The 23,700-nt window shown below is 52.2% G+C and overlaps 1 protein-coding gene across 1 annotated transcript; it reads right to left on the bottom strand.

Annotated features, from left to right (window-relative positions):
- Positions 1-12,624: 12,624 nt before the first annotated feature.
- MSX1 (msh homeobox 1) lies at positions 12,625-15,736 on the bottom strand. Its single transcript, XM_069793736.1, has 2 exons — positions 15,184-15,736; positions 12,625-13,665 (listed from the first exon to the last, which is right to left on the bottom strand). Exons 1-2 carry the CDS (start codon positions 15,635-15,637, stop codon positions 13,235-13,237), a joined length of 885 nt encoding a protein of 294 aa, XP_069649837.1. The 5' UTR covers positions 15,638-15,736; the 3' UTR covers positions 12,625-13,234.
- Positions 15,737-23,700: the final 7,964 nt, after the last annotated feature.

The following is a 23,700-nucleotide window of genomic DNA, read 5'->3' as shown; positions in this document are numbered from 1 at the left end:
ACCAGTTTTGTAGCTGAGCAAAAAGAAACTAGTCCTGGGAATGTCTCTTTTGGGGACAGAAGTGTACTTTTAAGGGTTCAGGACTGGAAATGGAGCTGAGGCGGGAGCAGGCATTACCAGGGCTGAAATGGCTAAGGGAGGTCTGGTCTGGCACGGTGAGGGATGCTGTAAAACTGAGCGGTCCCCAAGTTGATGGCAAGCAGGTGGAGAAGACAGAAAGCCAAGTCTGGTGCTACAGCAGCCATGCCGCTGCAGCGTGACCGCAGCCCTCGCACCCAACCGACAGGCAAATGCCACCCACATGCAGATGTGTTCAGACAGCAGAGGAGCAAGGTTGTGAGAAGAGGAAGACCCCGAGAGAAAGAATGGGGAACAAACCGGGGACGGGAGGTGCAGCCCAGTCAAGGCTGCAGCCTTGGTTAGTGCCCATGACATGTCACGGGGATGTGGTAAGACTGGCCAGACGGGCAGAGAAGCACCCGGGCGCCGCGAGCAGGGAGGGAGTAGCAGGAGAGGCTCCCTTGGAGATCCCACCAGGGCTGGGCTGCAGATGGGGACACGCACTTAGAGGTAGCACCCATGGCCACTCGCAACAGTAAAATGCCTGCCATGGTTTAACCCCAGCCAGCAACTCAGCACCACGCAGCCGCTTGCTCACTTCCCCCCACCCAATGGGATGGGGGAGAGAATAGGAAAAAAAGTGAAATTCGTGTGTTGAGATAAGAACAGTTTAAAAGAACAGAAAGGATAATAATAATAATAATAATAATAATAATAATATGAAAATAATAAAAGAATTGGAATATAGAAAACAAGTGATACACAATGCAATTGCTCACCACTCACCAACCGATGCCCAGTTAGTTCCCAAGCAGTGATCCACCCCCCTCCCCAGCCAACTCCCCCCAGTTTATATACTGGGCATGACGTCACATGGTATGGAATACCCCCAGTTTGGGTCAGCCGCCCTGGCTGTGTCCCCTCCCAACTTCTTGTGCCCCTCCAGTCTTCTTGCTGGTTGGGCATGAGAAGCTGAAAAACCCTTGACTTAGTCTAAACACTACTGAGCAACAACTGAAAACTTCAATGTATTATCAACATTCTTCTCATACTGAATCCAAAGCATAACACTATACCAGTTACTAGAAAGAAAATTAACTCTATCCCAGCTGAAACCAGGACAATCCCCCAAGGAGAACCAAACAAAACCAGCACATCCACCAAGCCAAGTGCGATGCCCAAGATGGGGGAGAGAAAGCAGAGAGAAGCAGGACAGGGCATGGCTCAGGCACAAGTGTCAGGAGAGCAGAGACATGAGCAAATGCTCAGGTCAAGAGCGGGTAGATCACCAGGAACTGTCCTGGAGGTGGGCTGTGATTCGCAGTAAAACCTCCACCTCCCTCGGGGAGGATGCTAAACTATTTGACCTACAGCAGGGAGAAGCTCCACAGCTCAGATCTTGCCAGTTCTGTTCCTTCTTATAGCTAGAAATGTGCAGCAATGTTTGGCTGGTATTTTCATGCCCAAAATGAAGATGATGTAAAAGTTGGAACAGAATAATCTGAGGCCTCTTTTGAGAAGGTGAGCTGTTCCCTTCCAGACAAAAAATCATGTATCAATCACAGGTTATTATGGGTGCTTGAAGTAGTATCCTGTCCAAAGAGAGCTGCAGGACATTCTAGTGGAAAGGAAAATAGAAAATTACTTTAAACCAGAACTTTTAAGCCTAGTGGATCCTCAGATCTAAGGCCCAGATCGTTCTACGTTCTAAGGCCCCCTATGTTCCAGGACACTTAGCGGGGTTGTGGGCAGGCACTACCATGCCCGGTTGGCAAAGGTTTTAGGATCAAAGCCTGAGGTATTTATGTCTTGGCTAACAGGCTAGCATAAAATGGCAGCTTCTGCTGACATAGCATTTAAGAAAATGTTCTTACCTTGTTATGCCGTTTAAAGAAACCCTATCGGTTACTTTATTATATCCAATTACTGAATATTAAATATATTGTTTTATAAAATGGTTTAGTAGTATGTCCATGTTATTTTGTTTTTAGAGTGTCAAATTAAAAAACAGTTATTAATTAATAAACCAAGGTGCATTTTATTGCACTAATAAGTGCAGCTCTAAAAATTTATTACCACTTTCCAAGGATTTACTTCCTTTATTTAAAAAAAAGTATTGGTGTCTTAAATTAATTATAAAGATCAAACTTACATGGAGAGGCCCTGATCCAGCAAACACATATGCTTATGAGTAATTTAACTGCATGAGTAACTTCATAGAATTCAGTGGGTGAGAGAGAAGCTGTGATCCGTGGAGCTCCTAATGTGGGTAAAGTTATTCATGGGCACAACTGTTTGTAGGACTGGAGCCAAATATAACACATATACAAATTCCCATCTAGAAGAAAAGGCAAATGAATACATAGTAAAAAGCAATTACACGTTACTGAATGTTCTAACAACTATATATTCAATAATAAGTGCATGAACACAAATATGGGTTCAAAGATGCACAGGGCCTACCTGTAATTGACAGATAATAAATGGAGAGGTAGAATGAAATGGAAAAGTGAAGTGAACCCAGTGTTGACTCTCTTCATGTCCGAGCTTCTCTCTGAGTTGTTTCTTAGATGCAGTAAGTATACACAGTATATATGCAAACAAAAAAAAACCAGGCTTGCACTCAACTACCGTCTTCGGACACTGAGTGCAGGCGTTATGCTGTCTAAAGAGCACTTGGTTTGGTCTCTCAAGACGTTTTAGAGCACCTAAAGCAGATGCTTATATCCAGTGTGATCTACAAGCAAGTAGGCACCTCTAAAGATTGATTTAAAAAAACCTTGTACCACGCTCAGGACCCCGCCACAGAAATGACCTATGCCTTATATATCAGATATATAGACTAGAACGTTAAAGCAGAGCCAGGTTTCTCCTGTTGTTTGCTCTCCCTGTGATCCCCTTAGCTGTGTACCGCGTGCTGCAGAGGGACACGACTCCCGCAGGGAGAAGGCGGGCAAGGCTTCAGACCTCAGCAGGGGAAGGGGACACTGCCCTGGGAGGTGGGTACGTTGGCTTTGAACTCATCAGGAGAGCATGGAGGGGAACCCTCCTTGCTCTGACCTAGGCTGTTGTGTTCTGTTCCAGCTGTATTTTTTTAAGAGAGCGACGCTGACTGACCTGCCCGATGCTGAATTCAGCACTTCCCAGCCGCTGACTGCAGGTTGAGTGCCTCCGCACCCTCACTTGGAGCTGAGCTTCCTTGGGAGTGAGTTATGTAGCTGCTTAGTTTCTAGCTTTTAGGAGGCGTTGTTATGCCTCTAGGAAACTGCACAGTCCAACACACAGGAGTGCCAACTGGTTCTAGATGGCAGAGAGAGTGCCGAACTGCTCTCTGAGATTTAGACACCTGTAGTTTACCTGTGCTCCAGGACAAGCAGAATCCAGGTGGCCAACAGCTCTCCCGCAATGCTGAAACCCTGCAGCGGGGAGAGACTGGATAATTCCCTTTTTGGCCTGTCCTCCTCATTAAAATATGCGTGAATACCTCAGTCCCCCTGGACCGGGCTGCAGAAGCATTAAGCGCTCTGCAAGTTCTCCTTGTGAATTGCCAGTAAAGTAGACGGTTTGCAAATGTTTATGTTCCTGCACTTATTTTGCCCCCATGAAATAAATGCTGCTGCCAGGCACAGTACAATGCAGCCAGTGTCTTCTGCAGCGTTCTTGCTGCTGTTCACTCTAAACTGCATCTTTAGGGATATGTGTCTACCTCTTCACCTCTCCGCCCCCCACCTGTGCTTTGGCAGTGTCTAAGTGGAAGATGTTGTGATCCTTTGTTCGCCCACAAGATATGCACTTCAGTTCCACTGCATGCTAGCTGGCTATTTTTTGCTTTGCTTTTTTTTTTTTTTCCAGAGTTGTTTCTCAAAGATTGCTCTCCCCTCTGGCTGTGCTTGGCTGTCATATGTCCTGCTCACCTCCTGGAAGTACTTCTACTCTGGATACTACCACAGTATGGTAGGAACTTTACAAAAGGTGCGATTATTTTGACAGGCCTTTCTTCCTGGTGCACATTCGGGATGTACATTGCTGATGACTCGGTCTTTTGTTCATATACGTTATATGTAAAGTATACAAATGCTTACTTTCTGTTTACATAGGGGGAAAAGAACATGAACAAGCCTTAGTAATCCCTTATTTCTCACTTGCAGTTAGACTTCAAAATAAAAGATCCTATTCATATCAACAAAGAGTTTTGTGAAAGAGCAAGTGCCACTCTTTTCTTGGTGGCATTGTCACCTTACAGAGTTCAGCCTGCTACAGCTTTCTAACCACCCCTCCCTTGCAACCTCCGTTTTGCCACTGCAACCATTAGCAAGGTTGTAGCTCTAAATCTCATCAGACAACTGATCCAGGTTTAAAAACGCCATAAAATGTTTTGTGACACATAGCCAAGAGGGGCCTCTGTCACATAAGGGGAGAAATGAGGAACGGGGATAATGAGGAGCAGATAAGCCAGTACCACCTCTAAATGCCTCAGAACGTGAAGCCACATCATCAGGCACTGATACAACCATTTCACAGGTTAATCAGGTGCTCGTTACAGGCCTGAACGTGCACATACCTTTGTAAGCAGTGGTGCTGCTGCCACTGAGTTTGTATTCAGGCTAAATGCTCCTGGAGGATGCAGAGAGCTCTGTCTGAAGGGAGCAGCCAGTAGAGATAAGGGTTAATCATAGCTGGAACAGAGAAGAGCTGTATTGCTTTCTACTAGATCATCCAAAACAGTGCCCCTTCTGGGTTTCCCCCCCACCCCTTTGTGCAAGGATTGCTTTACTGTTTTTCGAATGTGAGCTAACTTTGCTTATCAGTACCCAAAAAGCAAGTCCCTGCAGGGTCCCCACTGACAAACGCTGCCAGGCAGTCATGCCCTTTCCTCTGCTCTGAATGGGGTAATTAGAGAGATGCAATTTTCCAGTAGTGCTTGACAGCCTACATCAAAGGCACAGAAACTGTTTCTGGACATTGAAAAGATAAAATTCTAATACTAACTGATGCCTCCTTCAGTTTTTATTGCAGTTCAATGTAAACAGATGCTGCTGGTTTTGAAAGTATATGTTCAGATCTGTCAGAGTATATATATTGCAGCGGTGATATCTACTGTAGTAAACGCTGATACTTACCATCATGTGTATATACTTGATTCAATCATCTCTATGACATTAGCTGTATGGGTGCTTACACATTCACAGATGTCTGTCTTTACATGTACATGCACACAAATACAAACACATGCATATGAATTAAATGGAAACTGTAACCCAATCTTAACCAGGGTTTTAAATTAATCATAATACATACACACACTTACAAACATTGGGCTATATTTAACTTTCACATAAGCAGCGTAGAGCTATTATCTTCTGTAGAGCTCTGCAGTTTATGAGTCAGACCCAAAGCCTGTTAGTTAGCCCGTGGAAAGACGCCACTGACTTTATTGGGCTTTGGACCAGACCCGAAGCCAATGGTTAATTGTCTCATATAATATAACTTTCCCTTCCAGCAAACTTAAGATAAACTTAGATTCTAATTCCAATAACTCTCTATAATTTTCTCCAAACAAATTCCTTATGGAATGGAAATGCCCATTCTTGTTCTGGGCATTTTTCAATGCTTTCGTGTTTCTTTGTTTTGAAAAATGATTCGGTCATGTTTAACATTATGCAAGCTTGAAAAAGATCACAGTCTTCAACTATCCAAAGCGAAATTCTCATACATACATAGCTCAGAAATAAATGTCATTAGAAACTTCAAACTTGGCTGGTATTAAAGCCATCTTTGAGGAAGGGAAAACAATTCACATTTGAAGAACTTCAGCCGGGTGTTTTAGAAAGTAAGAATAGTTTAGGATTACACGTCCATCTCAGCTTTCTCATTTTATTATATGCCCTGTACAACTTTCTATTTTCTTTCCAGGTTTTTTGACTTGGATTGATTTTGAGTATGTACTTGAAAGATGCGATTATTTAGGGGGGAAATTAACATGCCTGCACCGAGCTTCTTGAATTAAAGGAGAGCTGTCTAAAGATCTGCATGTGAACTCTGAGCTAATAAGGCTGTGAAGTTCATCCTAATTCAGGTATCATAGCTGACAGAAATGCAGTTAAAGACATTTCATTTTTAAGAAATGAGTCTTGAAGGGTCTTTTGACTAAAGATGCTACCAGTCCTCCTTCGAATAATGTCTAAACTAAAATTCTGAGTTAAGAGCTCATGCCTAAGCTTTCTGAAGGCAGATACTGAATATGCAGTTAATACTTAGGCTGTCTATAAAAAGGATGTGGCTGAAGTCTTTTAGCTGTGCTAATCACTAAAGACAGTTTGTATTTGGATTACTATTTATATTGACACAGTTGTTACCTGATACCTGTCTCTCGCTGTTGCGGAGACATCATGCTGCCTTTGGTGCTACTCTCAGCTGCTGGGGGTCTCGCTGGGCACTGGAGTTCGGGTTCTGGGCTGAGAGGCGCAGGGAACATCCCTGTTCAGTAGCCGACAGTCTCTGCATAGTCAGGTAGGTGCTTCAGAGATGGCAATTAATTCAAGGCAATTAATGCTTAAAGTGTTAAAGTGTTTCAAAAACCACTGACTCCCGTTTCTCTCTCTGTCTATTCCAGTCCCACAGCACATATATTGTATTTTGCAACCCTGTTCTTTGTTTTATAAATAGAATTTAGTGTGTATTGTTTACGTAGCCTTTTACCCAAAGAGAGGATTGACAATGTCACAGAAAGAAAAATCTTTGGTCAGACTGACAACGTCTACGACATCCCACTGTCTCTTCTTGTGGTATACCACGGACGCGGCTTTCACAGTGAGTCCAAAGCTCGTTACGAGGTTTCAAAAGCATTTATGGCTTTTAGTGAGTAGAGTGTGAGGAGCAGATGCTCCCCAAGACTAATGCACACAAACTTGCCATAACGTGAGGGCAGGTCTCAGAGCCCCAGAAAAAAATCTCTTCCAGTCCTTTGCTGATGTAAATGGGAACAGGTCCACTGGCTTACATCAAAATGCATTTACAGTGTAAGACAATCACCCCTTGAGTTTTAAAGCATCCCATCCTTACTTCTGTATTTGTGTTAGCTGATATTTGCATAATAATGCCCAATGCACACAAAACACTGCATCAAAAGAAAGTTGCTCCTTGCCTCCACTCCAGCTTGTCGTTTGGAAAGAATTCTCTTTTCCTCCATTCCTTAGAGCTTCCCCGCACCACTTGCAATCTTCCAGTTAACATAATTTTGTCATCCTTTGGTACCAGACCTCTTTCCCTCCCACTGCCACTTCCTTTCTCCCTGGCATGCGAAGGGAGCCTGAGTCATAGTGAGACCTCTAAATACTACCTCCCGCGGGGGCTCCGTCTCTTTCTACCCCTACCTCGGGCAGCGACAGTGGCGGGCAGAGGGTCTTGAATGCGTCTGTCCTTGTACGGTACCTCTTTCTCCAACGTACATCGAGAGCACATCCCACCCTGCCTGTTGCTGTGTGTCCGATACAAAACACCTACAACAAAAGGGTTGCTCAACTGACTGAAAAGAACATTTAGTTTGGGCTGCGTCTTTTTATGCCTGGGTCCCTGGATCTCAGTCCTGCCCGATGCTGATCACCCTGACCCCACCGGCCCGTTGTCTGCCCCAGCTTCGGTGGGAGTGGACCATGGACAGAATCACCCTCAGATTTTGAACACTGCTCCTACAAATCTCCCTCCCAAGGTTTGTCTTACAGCTCACTAGCAAGGCCTGAGTCTGTACTACTTAACTGAGTAGCTTTGATCGTTGTGTGGCTGTATGCAAGAGGTTTGTTTTCTCTTCCACATGGGCTAAGCAAGAAGAAATGCTAAGACCGTTGTTCACGCTGTCGTGAGAATCAGTTGTTGGCTGAGGGGACCCCGTACCACGCTAGGCAGCGGCACAAAGGTGAGCCAGCTGCAGGTGCTCACCTCCCCACAGAAGTTTTGCTCCGTGCTGCCGTGGGGTCCTCAGCTGTGGCTACGGCCCGAGATGAAAAGGACAGCTTTGCACGGTGGATTTATTGCACATTCCCGGTCACACGAGAGAGACTGTGTCCAGGTAGCTGCCTCTCTTACTCTCCCTTTAATCACGGCAGGGTGGGAACCGGATCCAGCCTGGAGGGATAAAAGATCTCCGAGATGAAGAAGTACAATGGAGCGGAGTTAATGTCAACCGGTTTACAGTTGTAAGCAAATCACTACCACATCTCTCTGTGCAGCATGTTACAATTTACTACTCGTAGTTAAATGAGTCAGAGCTGTTGCTTCTGGTTCTGCCTCCAGCTTCTCCTGCTGCAGAGCTGGACAGACAATGGGTCCGTGTTGCAGAGGGGCCTCGGGCCAGCCCCAAGGAGCTGTGTGTTGCAATGCCCATTATCGCAATGCCTGATTTTTAGGCTCCCTGCTGTGGAACAGATTGCTCAGGCCAGGGACAGACACCACTGTGCTTCACACAAGGTGTGGAGAGAGTTAAAAGCTAACGAAAGGAAATTTCAGGAATCCGCATACTCTGGGTTAGAACAGGTATATATTCTAACATCTGTATAGTGGGACCCAGCACTATGACAGGCAGCAAGAAGGTGTCTCTTTGTGCCACAAACTCCCTTGCAGTTAAGTGCCTAAGCCACATCAGCCTGCTCTTGTGGAAAACTAGGGGAGGGAGAGAACCACCTCATTGCATCCAACAGCTCATTGGGTACAGTATATTGTATCCCAAGCAGTGGGAGACTTACTTGCCGGTCACCACTCTGCTGGATTTAATTTGAACAGCCCTACGGCTCTGAGGAGCATCCTGGCCACGAGGCTATTTAAGCAGCTGCTTTTTCTTGCACTCCCTGGCCGCCTCCGTGTCTAATATGAAATCAAATGTCTAATAAATATAAAATCAAATGTATCATTAGAAGAGATGAAGAGCCATTATCTCTGAGTCCCTGATAAGTTGGTGATTGGGATTTTCACTTTGCGTACAAAATACCTGAGTTCAGCTGTTTACCTGAAATCAGGCAGCACCGAGGAGTTCGTGCTAAGTATCCCGTTACTCCGTGAAGGTGTCCAGCCAGTTTGTTCCACAGACCTTTCACTTCCCAGATCTTTAGGAAGAAAGTCCGATGTGACTCGGGAGACTCACACAAGACGATGAGCCCGGATTTAAGCATAGAGGACTGCTGAGAAGCAGGCTCACCCCCTCCCCTCCGCCTGGCCTTTACAATGGGTACGTTAGGCAGCTTCCCTGCTTTGCCTCTGATTTCTGAAGGTTGTCTTCTCAGGCACAATCCTGAGCAGCAGGAGGCTGCTGCTGCTGTGCCTAACTCACTTGCTGAATTTAGCCTGCCTTCACTTTCGAAAACAGGCTTTTAGCTCCTGAGTCACTTGAGCACTACGGAAAACGTTAGAGAAAGCATTCAGCAGGGCACCGATTCGTGCTTCGAGTTAGAGAGCGAATTCAGAAAGAGCCCCTGGAAACACCAGAAATTCAGGGCAGACAACAAACGCACGCTTTCACCAAAGATTTGCGCAGCAGGTTTTCCCGGTAGCCTTCTTCTCTGGAGCCAAACCCGAAGGAGAGCCTTTCTTTACTCTTTAACTGCTAAGGCACCGGCTGCCTACCCCTCTGCCCCAGCCCGGAGCTGGGCTCCGCTGAAGCCGGAGCCGGGCGCGATGCCGCGGCGTTCCCGAGCCGGCTCGGAGCCGGTGCCGGGCGAAGGCGCCCGGGAGGCGGCTGCCTTCGTGTGCGGATAACGGAGTCGTTCCCCTCGTTTGTGGGAATTAAGAGTAGACAAAAAATGGCTTCCCTTTTATTCTGTGTGTGTTTCTGCGGGTGCGTTTCTGCTCCCTCTCCGCGCTCTGGCTACCGTGCGCTTTGTTTCCCACCCACCCTCCGTGGAAAGGAGCGTGGCCGCACCGAGGGGCTGCCGCTTTCCCACGGCGGAGGATTGCCGCGTAGCCCTGCCCGCGGGTCCGTGGCGGTACATGGATGTGCTCGGGGCCCCTCTGCTTTCTCTCGTCTGTCTGCCGAGGCTCTCTCGGAGTGTGTGTGGAGATACGCGTGGAGGGGAGGGGGGTGCGGGAGTGCCTGGGGAGGGGTGGCGGGCGAGAGGGGAGTTATTAGGAAACTTTGCTTTGGCTACTCTCTATCCTTGGGGCTGCGTGGCGCCAGCACCCTCAAGTTGAAAGGAAAACAGCCATTCTCACTTCCAACTGCCCACTGAGATCCTTAAGGCGACAAAGACACAAAAGTGAGTTTTATTTGCTGGTAAGCCAGAGGCAAGAAAAAAGAAAAGCCAATTCCCCCTTAAAAAGAGCCGACAAATCCTTTTTGCTCTTTTGTGTGAGCTTTTCCTATTCACATGGAGCGTTCATCCGTGTGATTCCCAACTTATTGTCATTACTTAGTTATTAATTGTTCTCATCTGGGTTTAATTGAGCAACCAAGGACTTTAGCCCAAGGGTCAGGGGGAAAACTTAAAGCAAAGACATGTTCAATAGGAATCCTGCGCTTCGAATATCCATCCCGAGTTGACATAATGTAAAAAAAAAAAAAAAAAAAAAAAACCAAACCGAAAAAAAACCCCAAAACCCAGACAAAGCGGAGAGATGAAAGGGTCCCGGCTTGCCCGTCGCCCCGCGCCGCAGCGCCCAAAGGTGCCGGCGGAGGGGAGCGGGGCTCGCGGGGAGCCAGCTCAAGGCGGTTCTCGCTGTTTAAAACCTCTCTTGGTTTTTTAAGAGCTTCTTTACAGGATAAACCTGGCCTTCTGCGCGATTAGATCCTCTCCCCAAACCCGCGCTCTAATCGCGCGGAGGCTAAGTTTATCTCCAGCCTTTTTCTGCCAGAGACACAACGTGGGAAAAAAGCCGGCACCGCGCTCTCCCAGTCCGGCGCGGCGTTGGGCGCTGGGGTCAGGATCACAGACACTGTCATTTGCACAGAGAAAAGAAATGATCGGAAAAGAAAGCCAGACCAAAAAGGGAAAAGAAAAAGAAAAAAAAACCACAAGAAAAAAAACCCACCAAACACCAAAACCAACCACAGAAGCCCCAAATTCACCCCAACCCAGAAAGGACTAGGCGGCCAGAGCAGAGCGAGGGATGAGAAGAGGGGGATTAGAGCAGCGAGCTCTGGAGAAATTGACTGGGTTCAGGTATGTTGTTTCGCTGAGTTATTGAAAGCATCATTGATATTTAGGAGATGATAAAAGTCCCGCCTCGCCCCCAGCTACAGTCTCGCTGGAGCCACAGTGCCTGCAGAAGATTGCCTAGCCTCATTACAGCAATTATTTTCCTTCTAACTTTGCTTCAACCTTAACGTTTTAAATTGCTGGAAATGAAAGCAGCGGGGGGGGGAAAAAAAAAAAAAGACAGAAAGAAAGAAAGAAAAATAGAGAGTCCCCATTTCTCAGCGCCCATTCCTTGAGCGCAAAGATAAAGCACGAAATAATAATTAAAAAAAAAAAATTTAAAAAGGGGAAAACCCAACGCTCTCCCTTACCCGAGCGATCCGCAAAACGAAATCGGGAGGAGCGGTGCGCTGAGGGGGGCTCGGGGCCGCAGCCAGCGGGGGGACGCGGCGAGGCGGCGGCGGCGCCGGTGCTGGCGGGGTCGGCGGGCGGTGCGCGGCGCGGAGCGGCGCGGAGCGGCCGGGGCTGCGCGCTGCTGCGCGGAGCGGGGCGGCCCGCCGCGCTCCTCCGCGAGGTCCTGGGCCGTCGCCGGCGGTTTCCACGGGGCCGTGGCGGCCGGGCCGGGTTTCCAGCGGAGCCGGCCGCTGAGGGCTGCGGGGCGCCCGGAGCCACGGGGATGGGCAGGAGACGGCGCCGAGCGGTCCCGACCGTCAGTCCCGCGGGTCCCGCCGGCTGCCCGCCGCGGCCCCACAGCCGTCCCCGAACACCCCCGTCCCCACCACCCCGTCCCCTCGGCTCCGGCGACGGCGCTGCCCCTGCCCCGCTATTACCGCGCTTTCCCCCCTTCTCCCGCACGGCCCCGACCGCGACAGTCCCCTCTCCTCCCCACCACCCCAAACCCTCCGTGCTCCCCTCTCCTGGGCAACGCCGGCTGCCGAAGGGAGCTGCGGGGGAAGCCCTCGGCGTCTCTCTAGGCTTGGCACCGAGGTGGGGGACGAGTCACCCCATCCCCAAAGACTCTGGCCGCCATCGGGGGCTGCGGCCGGGAGGTGGCCGGCAAGAGGCCGCTGGCGGGGAGAGGAGCAGCTTTTCTCCTGCCTAGGTGCCAAGCCCGGGGCTGCGCTAGTCCCAGAGCCTCTGGGGAGAGCAGCAGCAGGCACCCACAGCCTCAGGGCAGGGGATGCGGTGGGAGCTGCCGGCGAGGGGTGGTGAGGAAGGAAAAGGAAGAAACCTCAGACAGCTGTGAGGACAGGGCAGCTCTGGGGTACGCAGCAAGCTGGAAACTCGGCCGAGGCCTCGCTGTCTGAGGCTGAAGTCTCCTGGGGAGGAAGAAAAAACAGCTGGTACAGCCAGTCCCTCTCTCCCGTCCCCAACACACAGACAAATTTCGACTCTTCTTCTGTCACCCCCGGCAGGGCAAGGAGCAAACAAACCGCATCAAACAGTAGCTTAAAATTAATTTATTTAACAAATATAGCTATAATATAAATGATAATAAAATTTCAAATATACAGTATATTACATAGTACACAGAGCCCCTTCCAAAGGAGCTGGTGGAGGAACGAACACAGGTAACAGACGGTGCTGTTACACAGGGACGGGAGAGGCTGCTCTGCACTTCTGCCTCTTGACCTCGCCTTGCACAAAGTAAGAGAAACGTCCTGTCTTTCAGCCCCCTTTCTACTGTTTCTCTTCCATAGTTCCTTCCCCCACAGCGGGAGGCTCTCCCCAGGCTGCCAGCCGGACCCGGGGAAGCAGGGCAGGGCTGGCCCATCGCCACCCTCTGCCAGGGAGGAGCTGGGGCGATGCCTCAGGTTTCTGCCAGCTGGAGAGCTGAGCAGCTCCCAGGACTGCTGAGGAGAGTGGAACGGCACTGGACCAGGGGGCCAGCATCACAGGGGGAAGCAGAGAGGCCAAGCAGAGCCGGACTGGAGAAGTCTCTGCCACAGGCCCGTGGAGAAGTCCGCAGCGAGGAGCCAGAGGAGCAGGGAGGGAGTGCGTGCGGGGCCGGCATGAGCAGCCGGCCGGCTGGCTGGGCTCAGTGGGGCTCAGCTCTATGTGAGGTGGTACATGCTGTATCCCACGTGCGCTGTGTACAGTCCCACAGGAGCCACAGGCAGCCCAGCCCGCTGAAAAGGGCTCGAGGCGCCGTACAGAGAGGCGCCAGCTACGGCCGGGCCGCCCAGCGGGAACGAGATGCCGAAAGCAGCAGGCGGGAGCATGGGCTTCGCTGCCATCTTCAGCTTCTCCAGCTCTGCCTCCTGGAGCCGCTTAGCCTTGGCGCGGCGGTTCTGGAACCAGATCTTCACCTGGGTCTCGGTGAGGCTGAGCGAGCTGGAGAACTCGGCGCGCTCGGCGATGGACAGGTACTGCTTCTGCCGAAACTTCCTCTCGAGGGCCAGCAGCTGCGCCGTGGTGAAAGGTGTCCGGGGCTTCCTGTTCGTCTTGTGCTTGCGCAGGGTGCAGGCCGGGGGGCTCAGGCGCCCTGTGCCGAGGAGCAGCCGGAGGAGAGGGGGGAAAAAAAAGAGAGACATCACGGTTAGCAGCGCCTGAACCCACACACCCCACAGAGCCCCCAGCCCGACAGCAGCAGGAGAGAAACGGGAAAATAAGGTCCCGCACAAAGTGAAGCAGCCCAAAAACTCTGGGGCTGCCTGGGGCACGCTTCAAAGTGATGTCTCCTGTTCTAGTAAAGAAAGCGGGTGCTCTACTAAGGAATCAGGTTTTTCAAGACTCCCAGGACCCAAGTTACTCGCTGCGCTTCATAGCGAGAACCTCTCTGACTCCATGGAAAAACTCGGCAAAGGGCAGGAGTCAGGAGTCAGACACCCGCACACCCTCCACCTTCTGCCTTCACAGCTCCCAGCTTATACAGAGGAGATGTAGCTGAAAGGAGTAACCCTCCAAAAAAAAAAAAGTTCTGTCCTTTTTATTGGATTAAGGAAAAAAAATAAACAAAACGGGCTGGCTGTTCAGACTCACACCCTCTTCATTAGGCCCCTGGGAACCGGATTAAGCATGTAATTAATTACGGGCTCTGAATTCACACTCAGCCTCTATCTACCGCTCTTCACCGGTCTGCTCCTCTCCTCTTGTTTAACATTTCTAAGGGCCCTCAACCTCGATCTGCCCCGGGTTTACTTAGCAACAACAACTTTTACTTTGCAATTTAAATAAATTAAGCCACTGCGATACTCTACACAAAGTGCTGTCGGGAAACCTGCCTTTCTCCAAGGGAGAGAGAAAGCAGCTCTGTTCGCAGCTCTGCTAAAAGCACCCCAAACTCTCCGGAGAGCCTCAGCCCAAGCTCGCCCCCTTCCACGGGAGCCCGGGCGGGGAGGGAGCGGGATCCGGCCGAGGGCAGGCGGCCCGGGGCTCAGCACGGCCGCTGGAAAGGATTAACGGACTTTTCTGATCTCGGCCCTCCCGCTGCTATTTTTATTATTTGAGATCTCTCCGTAGTAAAGCGGGAAAACATCAGTAACTGCGGCTCCTCGGACTTCGGAGATGCAACACTTGAGCTCGCAGCCGGTGGGGCAGAAGCCCGCCACGCCTGGGAGCGCGGTCTGTGCGGGTCCCTAGGAAATCGTCTGAGCCACTTTCGGAGAAAACACCGCTGAGGCCGAGGCAGGCTTTTGCGGGGGCAGCTGGAGCCCCAGGGTAAGCTACGGGGCAGACCGGGCTGCTGCCCCCCCCCCGCCCCGGTTAAGGCTCGGCGCAAGACCTCGCCCCGGCGCGGCCGCTCTTCCCTCGCCTCCGCGGCCACCCTCCGGCTTCGCGCACACTCGAAGCGGTTCGGTACGTTGAGCCGGCCCAGGCGGCCCGGCAGAGAGTGCGAACCGCAGGGAAAAACATGCCGGGAGGGGCCGGGCTGGGCGAAAGCGAGAGGAAATCCCGCGGCCGCCCCCGCAGCCCGGCCCGGCCCCGCGGGAAGGGCGCAGGCGGCCCGGGGCGGGGGGGGGGGGGGGGTGTCCCGGCCCGCCCGCCCCCGGCCCCTACTTACTCGGGGGAGGCGGCGAGAACCGCGGGCTTTGCATCCAGGGGCTCCGCTCCTGCTTCTCGGGGCTCTCCGCCTTGACGAGGGCGTCTTCGGGCAGCTTGACCAGCCCCCCGACGGAGAAGTGGCCGCCGAGGGGCAGCGGGGAGGCCGGCGCCTCCGCCGTCAGGGCGCCCAGGCGGGGGCTGAGGCTGGCGCGGGCGGCCGCCCCGGCGCCCGGCGGGGGCCCGGCGCCCTCGGGGCCCTCCCTGCCGCCCGGCTTCCTGTGGTCGGCCATGAGCGCCTCCACGCTGAACGGCAGGAGGGACGGGGAGACCTTGGGCTTGTCGCTCTCCTCCTCCCCGCCCATCGCCGCCGCGACGGGGAGGCCGCCGCCGCCGGGCTTGCTGAAGGCGGATGCGGGCGGCTCGTCGCTGCGGACCCCGGTGGGCGCGGTGGTCATATCCACAGCCGGGGCCATGCAGAGGCGGCCCGCCGTCGCCACCGCAGCGCCGGGCGGGAGCGGGCGCCGCGGCTCATGGGGCCGGGGCGGCGCGAGGGGCGCGGGCAGCCGTCGGCGCGCTCCGGCCCCGCGGCGGGCGGCGCCGCCTGATAAAGCGGCGCGGGGGGAAGGCGCCGCCCAACCAGCGGCGCGGGGGGCGGGGCGGCGGCGCCCCATTGGCTGCGGCGCGGCGGCGGCGGCCGCGGCACCGGCAGCGGGCGGGAGGGGCGGGGTGGGGGCGGGGGACACACCAAGCCGGGCTCGCCGTCGGGGCGCCCCGCCCCGCGCCCCCAGCCCCGCTCTGCGCCCACGGCTCCGCACCCCGAGTCCCGCTCCGCGCCCCCAGCCCCGCTCCGCTCCCCCAGTCCCTCTCCGCGCCCCCAGCCCCGCTCCCCCGGCCCCGCTCCGCACCCCCAGCCCCGCTCCGCACCCCCAGCCCCGCTCCCCCGGCCCCGGCGCGCCACCGCAGGCGGGAGTGAAGAAGGCCGGGGCTGCCGGAGCAGCAGCACTCCCAGCCCTGGGGACGGGACGGGGAGGCTCAAAAATCTTGGGGGGGAAAAAATGGATTAAGGGCGGAAGAAAAGCCGGCCTTTCTGGTTGCGAAGCGCGAGGGAGCGGGCCCGAGGCGTGCTCTTCTGGAAAGCCGACAAATATGGGGCTGTCCTGAGTGTGACCTCGCAGAGGGAGCCCCTGCCTGTCCCACAGCCTGGCTGCCTCCCGAAAAAACTGATTTTAGGGGTTTTTTTGTTTGCTTGCTTGTTTGTTTTTTGGTTTTTTTTAAATGAGCGCTGGCCCTGCCGTGTATTCGACGTGTCCGCGGAGGTTTGCGCCTATGTACATACACGCACACGTCAATTGCGCAACGTTTCACGGCATAGATGCGTGCCTGTCTCCAGATAATGAAATGTTCATTCACGTAAAAAAGGAACATCTAAGCCCCAGACCCATTAAAGTCCCGGCTATTTTGTTTTGTAAATTCGTTTTACGAGCCCTTATCCCTGCGCCCAGGACGGATGTGCAGTAAAACGGAGCCGCTCTCTAATAACGTGATTGGCCGCTCGCTGAGAAAAGTTTATTGATAGCTGCAGGGCTCTAATCTCCTCGAAACACAAGAGGCTCTTGCAGTCATTTAAGGGCAATTATCTAAACGGGGAGAGACAGCGAATTCCCTTTCCTTTTAACTGGACCCAATAAAGATGGTAGATTAGGAGCGCATAGATTATGAAATGAATTGATATAATAGACATTTTATTAACTGATAAGCAACGGGATCTGATGGAAATGAATTGTCCTGCACGCAGCTACACACACGCACGTATCTCACACACGCGTGAGTGTACACCCTTGCCGTGTGCTTACTGCAGACACCGTCCTGCGCGTACACACACATACCTACCTCGCCCACGTTGTGCTATGCTCGTGTACGATCCCTCGAGGCGAAGACGGTTTGTGGGCGACTTCCAGGCTACCCCCGTGCGCTCCTACAGATTCGGGTGAGCGCACACTGCCCAGACCTCGTTCGCCGACGGTACAGCTCGCACGGATCCATTCCGTTCCCCTCCCGATTCGTGCCGCCCGGCTGAGCGCTCCTGCGAGGCGGGCAGCACCGGTGCCGCCGCCCGGCCCGGCCCGGCTCCGCTCCCCGCCGCTGCCCGCAGCCTCCCCCGCGCCCCGTCGGGCCGGGCCGGGCCGCGCTGGGGCGGAGGGGGGGGTGTATGGGGCGGGGGGGGGGGGTGCTCGGGGAAGCGGCTGCATTGCTAATTGCGAGAATAAACAATCTGTCACGATTAGTCAGTGCCTCTAATAGGCAGACAAGTGATGTTGTTTTTAGGCGCCAGCAGCGGTCTGATCAAAGGCTTCAGCTGGAGGGGGACTATTGAGGACGTTAACCCGCATCAAGGGAGCAAGGCGCCTTAGCCCTGGGACATCGGCACATTCAGCCTGACAAAATTAGTTTGCTCTACCAATCACACGACATTTTCCCAAAGCCCGGTGCTTGACGCGAAGGTGCACCCCCACCCCGCCCCCCGCCTAAGAAAACACGCACAAATATCGATGCATCGTGTTTCACGGTGTCCCCTCCACCCGATCCTACAGGTAGGATCTTTTTTTTTTTTTTCCCCCGATCCCAAACGCAACTGCGCAAAAGTGATGTGTTTATTAGACCTCCAGGCAGCCCCTAGGCTGCTTTCGAGCTCATTGTTTTGATGGAAATATGAAAGGAAAAATAGAGCTGCTGGGGTCCCCCCCCACTTTTCTTTTGCAGAATAGTTTGAACATTGGGATGTTGCTGAGGTTTGAGGAGATGAGTGTGCGTCCCATACTGAGAGCGAGATCCCGCTCTCATTGAGAGTTGACAGAATGAGATAATTAGCTCTTTATTTATCTCCCAGCAATGAACGCTTTGTGTTTACGTTTCTGTCATACTCGGTGGTATTTTAATCACTGTACCCTAGCAAGGACTTGATTCTAATTCACATGCTGGCAAGCTCTTGGGCTGAAAACGGGAAGCCAGTAAAGTTTCTTTCGTTTCTTCTTTCTTTCTTTCTTTCCTTTCTTTCTCAATGAAATCTACAGGTTCTAAGCTAGGAATGGAGAAATCAAATTTACAAAACGAAATCTGCCCCGAGATGTGTTTCTTTGTTTAGCGGGAAATTTTAGTGTCCAAATTCTTCTCGCCTTGCTCGCTGCGCTCTGGGTGACCAAAACACCGCTGGATTTTAGGAACTGCTTTTTTGTGTGTTGGTTCCGTTGTGCTGATACTCTGACTTGCTTTTAGGTCCCTCTCTCTTATTTTCCTCCCCGGGCTGTAAGGAAAACCGAAATGAAAGGGCGGGGGGGAATAGGTGACTTTATTGGTGCTTGTTCCAGTCCAGTGTTTTTATTGGGAACCGTGGCGCTTCCCTGAAGGCACTTGTGCTAGATAACAATATTGGGCAATTAGCATCCTAAACAGTCCCGTTTCAGTATAATGAATGTGCTAGGCAAAGCCATTACCCATAGCATTTTATTTCGGTGGGAATACAACAACAAGGGCTGGGAGGAGTGCGTGGGGGATGGGGAGGGAGGACAGGAGGCAGCGCTAAGCCAATTCAGGGCATTGTCTGCCTTTTGTAAACGTTATCTTTGACTTAAAGGCAGAACTCAGAAAGGAGAGGGGTGTTGTTGTTTCCCTTGTTTCTATTTTATTTCCCCCGAGACGGCAGCTCTCAGGAGACCAGACAGCCCCGCGGGACACGGGGAGGCTTTGGGGACTGGCGGCTCCGGGGCAGCTCTGCCGCGCCGGGCACCGCCTGCGCGCTCCCTGCGCGCTCCCTGCGCGCTCCCTGCGCGCCCTTCGGCCAGCCTTGCTCCAGCTCTGAGCGGCTCAGCCCTGGGGGCGAGGAGCCAGATCTATCGCAAGCGCTGAAAATGTCCCGCGGGCTTTACGAGCCCTCAAAGCCCTTCAAGTCTCAACCCTCCCTGCTCCCGCCGCTGCTCCTTCTCCGCTGAGAGTCGGATAATGCCAAAAGACCTCAGCTCTTTTCTTTTTTTCTCCCCCACCCTCCCTTTCCCTCTCTTTTCCCCTTTCCCTCTCTTTCGCCCTTTCCCTCTCTTTTCCCCTTTCCCTTCCTGCCCAGATTAAACATAACCTAAACTACTTTTAAGGCTTCAGGCACCCGGGCTTGTCCTCCGGTGGTTACCGGGAGCGGCGATTTGGATGGCCAAACTCCAGCCGCCGAGGCGTCCCCGGCTCTTTGAGGGTCGGAGGAGCCGGGCTGAAAGGAAGGCACTATTTCAAGTGGCCCAAATTAATTTGATCGCGACATTATGATGCACTTGGAGAAGATGAAAGAGAAGGCTGGCCGTCTCCTCCAAGATCTCTATAATTATAGATAATATATCCTATTTCAAAGCAATTAGCTCAATCAGGCGTAACGAGGCACTTTGCTGCCAGGCAGTAACAATGCCTTACGGTTATTTAAGCTTCAAGATGTCAAACAGACTTCGAGACTCTCTGCTCTGCCCGAAAGGGAACTTGGCTGTCTTGGTGAAAGCCCCGTGGCTAAGGCAGTGGTTTCCCTTCAGTGACAACACGCCTATTTTCATTTTCTGCATTTTTTTTTAAAGCTCTCGCAAAGGTGCCGGCTCTCCTGAAGAAGAGCACCGCTCCTCCAGGCGCGTTTGGGGCCGGCACCAGCGGGGCATCACCTCTGCCCCTGCCCGCCAGCACGGACCTGCCTCTCCCCGCCTGCTCGCTCCGGGACGCTTGTGCTCTCCGAGCCTGCCTTTCTCTCGTTCGCTTTTTTGGGGTGACTCCGGCTATTCCAGGAGCAGCCGTCGATGGGGCGCGGGGGCCGAGGCGCGGCTCCCAACCTCGCTGCCGAGCCAGCCGCCTCCTCCCAAGCCCGAAAGCTTTACCCTGCCCTCGCCTCGGTTTTACCCGAAACGCTTGCAGATGGCAAAGGTCCCGAGAGCAAAGAGAGCGTCCGACCGCCGCTTGCGTTAGCAGCCAGCCGGCCGTTTTGGTTGTGTGCCTGCCCGTGTGCGGAGGGGGGGGACTCCGCAATGACCTCTACAAGGGGAGCAGGGGCTCAGGTGCCCAAATCCCCTCGTCCTCACCCAAACCCGCGGGAGGGGTGCGCGGCGCGGGCTGTCCCCCCGTGTCCACGCGGTGCGGGTTTAGGCCAAAATCCGAAAAGCGACTTTTCCTCCTTTCCCGGTGCCGGCGTCCGGGGCTCTTTCTCCCGCAGCCGCGGCGGGGCTGCACCGGGCCGGGCGCTCCGCGGAGCCGCCGCCGGGGGGGGGGCCCGGGCTGCCCGGGGGTCTCCGCCCGCTGCCCCGGCGGCAGAGCCACCGCCGCTCCGGCCCCGAGAGGCCGCGAAAGAAGAGCCGTGCTCGGACGAAACGCTTGCCGTAGGAAAATGAATAACTGTACAGCTAACCTGTCGGCTTTCCTTCCATGGATTTTTATTGCTGGGGGGTAACGGAAGCGAGGGGGGGGGGGTAAAGGAAAAAATCCGAAAAAAAGCATCGCCCCATGGGTTAGTCATTTGAACTGGGCAGTTCAAGGGAAACAGGAGGCCGGGGGCATGGTTGCAAACTGAACGAAGTTTAACCACCCCTCCTTCTTCTCCCCATGCACAAAATGGAAACCTTATTATATGATTCACTGTGAATCACTAGATTGAATGCGATCATTATGAGTAAATGATAGTCGGGGCTCTGCTGGTCTTTTCTTTCCTAGAGGCAAAACTATAAAATATGAAGGATATAAATGATCTTCTCTCCGCTCTCTCATAAAGGACATTCATTCAAAGCCGCACTCTGTCTCGCTCCCAATTCCTTTGGTCCCCTTGAATTCCACAACGATCAAGGTAGATTATGGCAAGTCCCGGTTTATTTGTCTTCACGTGCTTGTTTATTGGTGAAATGTCACGAAATGTAATTTGTCCCAAATTCTTTAACATGAGAAAATACTTTGTGGTTGAAGGAATCCGTGCTGGTACCGCCAAGCCGATCTCCGATGCTCAGAGCAAGTTCATTATCATGCTATTTTACAGCATTTCCATGTTTACTCCTCATTTCTCAGGAGCCTTTTACATATTGTTGCATAAGAAAAGGATTTTGCCAGCTCTAGTTATGAGATTTCCTAGATTTTTTACAGGCAGAGCCGGTTTACAAAAGCTGTATTGTTTGACTGCGGTCTGGGTTTCCATTTGGGGTAATTATTGTATTCCCAGTCTTCTTCTAATCATTTGCTCACAAGGACACAGTTTTTTTTCCTCGCCTTTTGAAGAAGATGAAATACTCCAAACTTGCAAGACCATTGGAATAATCCCCCTGCTTCTTTGCCTATTGAGTAAAAGCTATTCTTTACATCTTTCTAAATTGCTGGAAAATGTGATGGAAAGGACAGTAAGAAATACAGAGAGCAGAAGAAACGCATGTCACCACATTTTGAATAAACTCCGCAAACTGCAAAAGTCCCGATCTAAGTCTGTTCCCAATAGAGACGTCTAGGCAAATGGGGGGGGGGGGGGGGGGGGGCGGGGAGAAACCAAGCACGAAACGAACCCACTTTTCAGAAGGAAATACGTTTCAGCTAGATAATAATCAGCTCCTGAGGAAAAAAAAAAAAAAGTTCATAGAAGGAAAAAGCAAAAGCCTATGTGCAGCAGGCTGTGTCTGTGCAGAAGGGTTTCTCCTCCAGCTGCTGCCTCCAGTAGCACAGCTGGAGGAGGGCCGGGAGCCACAGCCCCACCAACAGACAACCTGCGGGCACTGGAGTTGAACTTGGCAGGTCTCCTCTTTCCAGCACCCCTTTTTGGATCTTCCTGCTGGTGTCACACAGCTTCCCAAGGCAAGACTGCCTCCCCCCACCTTTACTTTGCAACTGTAAAACCCGAGGCCCCAAAATATCCCCCTAAACTCACGAGGAACAGGATTGGGGCAAATATTTCTTTTCTTCCTTGGCTAAGACGGTTCAAAAGTGATTGCCTTAAGCAAAAACCTGCCAGTTAGGAAAGCGTATATTCATGCATATACATATAGAAGGATTTTAATTTCCCTGTGCAAAGGAAACTACTGTTGAACAGCAAAGTAACTGGCGTCAGGTATCTTCCAGACTCTGTCTATGGAAAAACAAAACAACATCACACTCCAGGTGTGCAACTATCAAAGCCATCCGCAAGTATTTGAAACTGTCCTCCTGCTTAGGAACTCCAGCGCCTTATTATTTTGGCGATGTGATCTCACCACATCCTTTTGCTGAGTGGCAGCCGATGGCTAGATATGACACTGGGAGCTACGTCATTCTAATAAATCAATGTAACCAAACAATTTCACTGCCAGAGGAGGAGGGAAAAAAATCCCAAATATTCTGTAGGGGAACTGAATTTGTCTTTTAGAAAGCTGACGTTCCTCTCAGACTTTCCATCAACCACAAGCATAGACATAATCTAAAATGTTCCTGGCTTGCCCACTGTTGGGCTGATTAGCTTTTGGAACAGAGGAGATAACATTTCTAGACATCGGTCTGCCTTGCGCTGCCTTCATGTTATTCCCTGCATATGTGGTTTTGACATTATTTATGTAGCAAGTGTGGGCTTTCTATTGGTGTTGGGTCACTTTGCTTTTCAACAGTTGGGGTTTTTCTGTCACTCAAAGCAGAACTTATTTCAGCCTTTCAAACAGCATCAGCCTTCTCCTTGCAATCCACGGATTGAAGGTATGACACCCCCCGTGCAGCAGAGCACCCCTCGCAGGGGTGAGCCCAGGCTGGCCCGCGAAGGGCCACGGGTGGCTGCAGGGTGCCCAGATCAGGCGCAGAGGCGTCAGCAGCATGGACCATGCCGTGGAGAGGGATGCAGTCCTGCCGTCGGGTCCGAAGTCTTCTGGTCTGGGGTGGCACCAGAGCTGGTCTGTCCTCTGCTGCTAACAGTCCTATTTCACTTGGGATGGATTTGGGTCAATTTGATTTTTATTTCTGAGACAACCTGAAGGATAGCAACAAAGTGCTCCTACTTTCTTCTTTTTCTATAAAATCACGGCAGAAATACTGAGCTAATGGTGCCACATTAATAACACAGAGACACAAAGAGGAGGCTCTGACAGCAGGCAGAGCAGGGGTGCATTCAGCACACAGAGTTATCTCTCTTAGGTTTGCTGGTGGTCTTTTGCGAGTCATTTCACCTCTTTTACACTGAAGTCTCCCTTGAGAGTCCACCCTTCGCTAGTTACTAGTGCAGCTGCAAGCCCTGGCAGTAGGCGACGTTTGCACACACGCACACACACGTGCACACTTCACATCCTGACTCCCACTCTGTGGTCGCTGGGGCTGGGATGTGGGGGCAAATCACTACCCGCTTGACCCAGCAGTAGCTATTTACAGGGAAAAATCACATGCAGCAGCCCCACAGGTAAATTCAGGTCCTCCTCACTTGCCGACACAAGTAGCTAAATATGGGTGATATATAAAACCAGGGACAGAAAAAGAAATGCCACGGGAGCGTACACGGAGCTGACAAGGGAGGGGAGCAGTAAGTTCACTGGCAGTGACA

This window comes from Haliaeetus albicilla, chromosome 1 (assembly GCF_947461875.1).
Source record: "Haliaeetus albicilla chromosome 1, bHalAlb1.1, whole genome shotgun sequence".
Classification (NCBI taxonomy): Eukaryota; Metazoa; Chordata; class Aves; order Accipitriformes; family Accipitridae; genus Haliaeetus; species Haliaeetus albicilla.
Note: the sequence above shows the minus strand (reverse complement) of the source record. Positions and strands in the feature narration are given on the sequence as shown.

What these genes read in the sequence shown, in the direction of transcription:
- MSX1 (XM_069793736.1), bottom strand. Translation starts at nt 15,637, where the DNA reads ATGGCCCCGGCTGTGGATATGACCACCGCGCCCACCGGGGTCCGCAGC. An exon ending in GTTCTCGCCGCCTCCCCCGA is followed by an intron (nt 13,666 to 15,183) that starts GTAAGTAGGGGC and finishes TCCTCGGCACAG; the next exon opens with GGCGCCTGAGCCCCCCGGCC.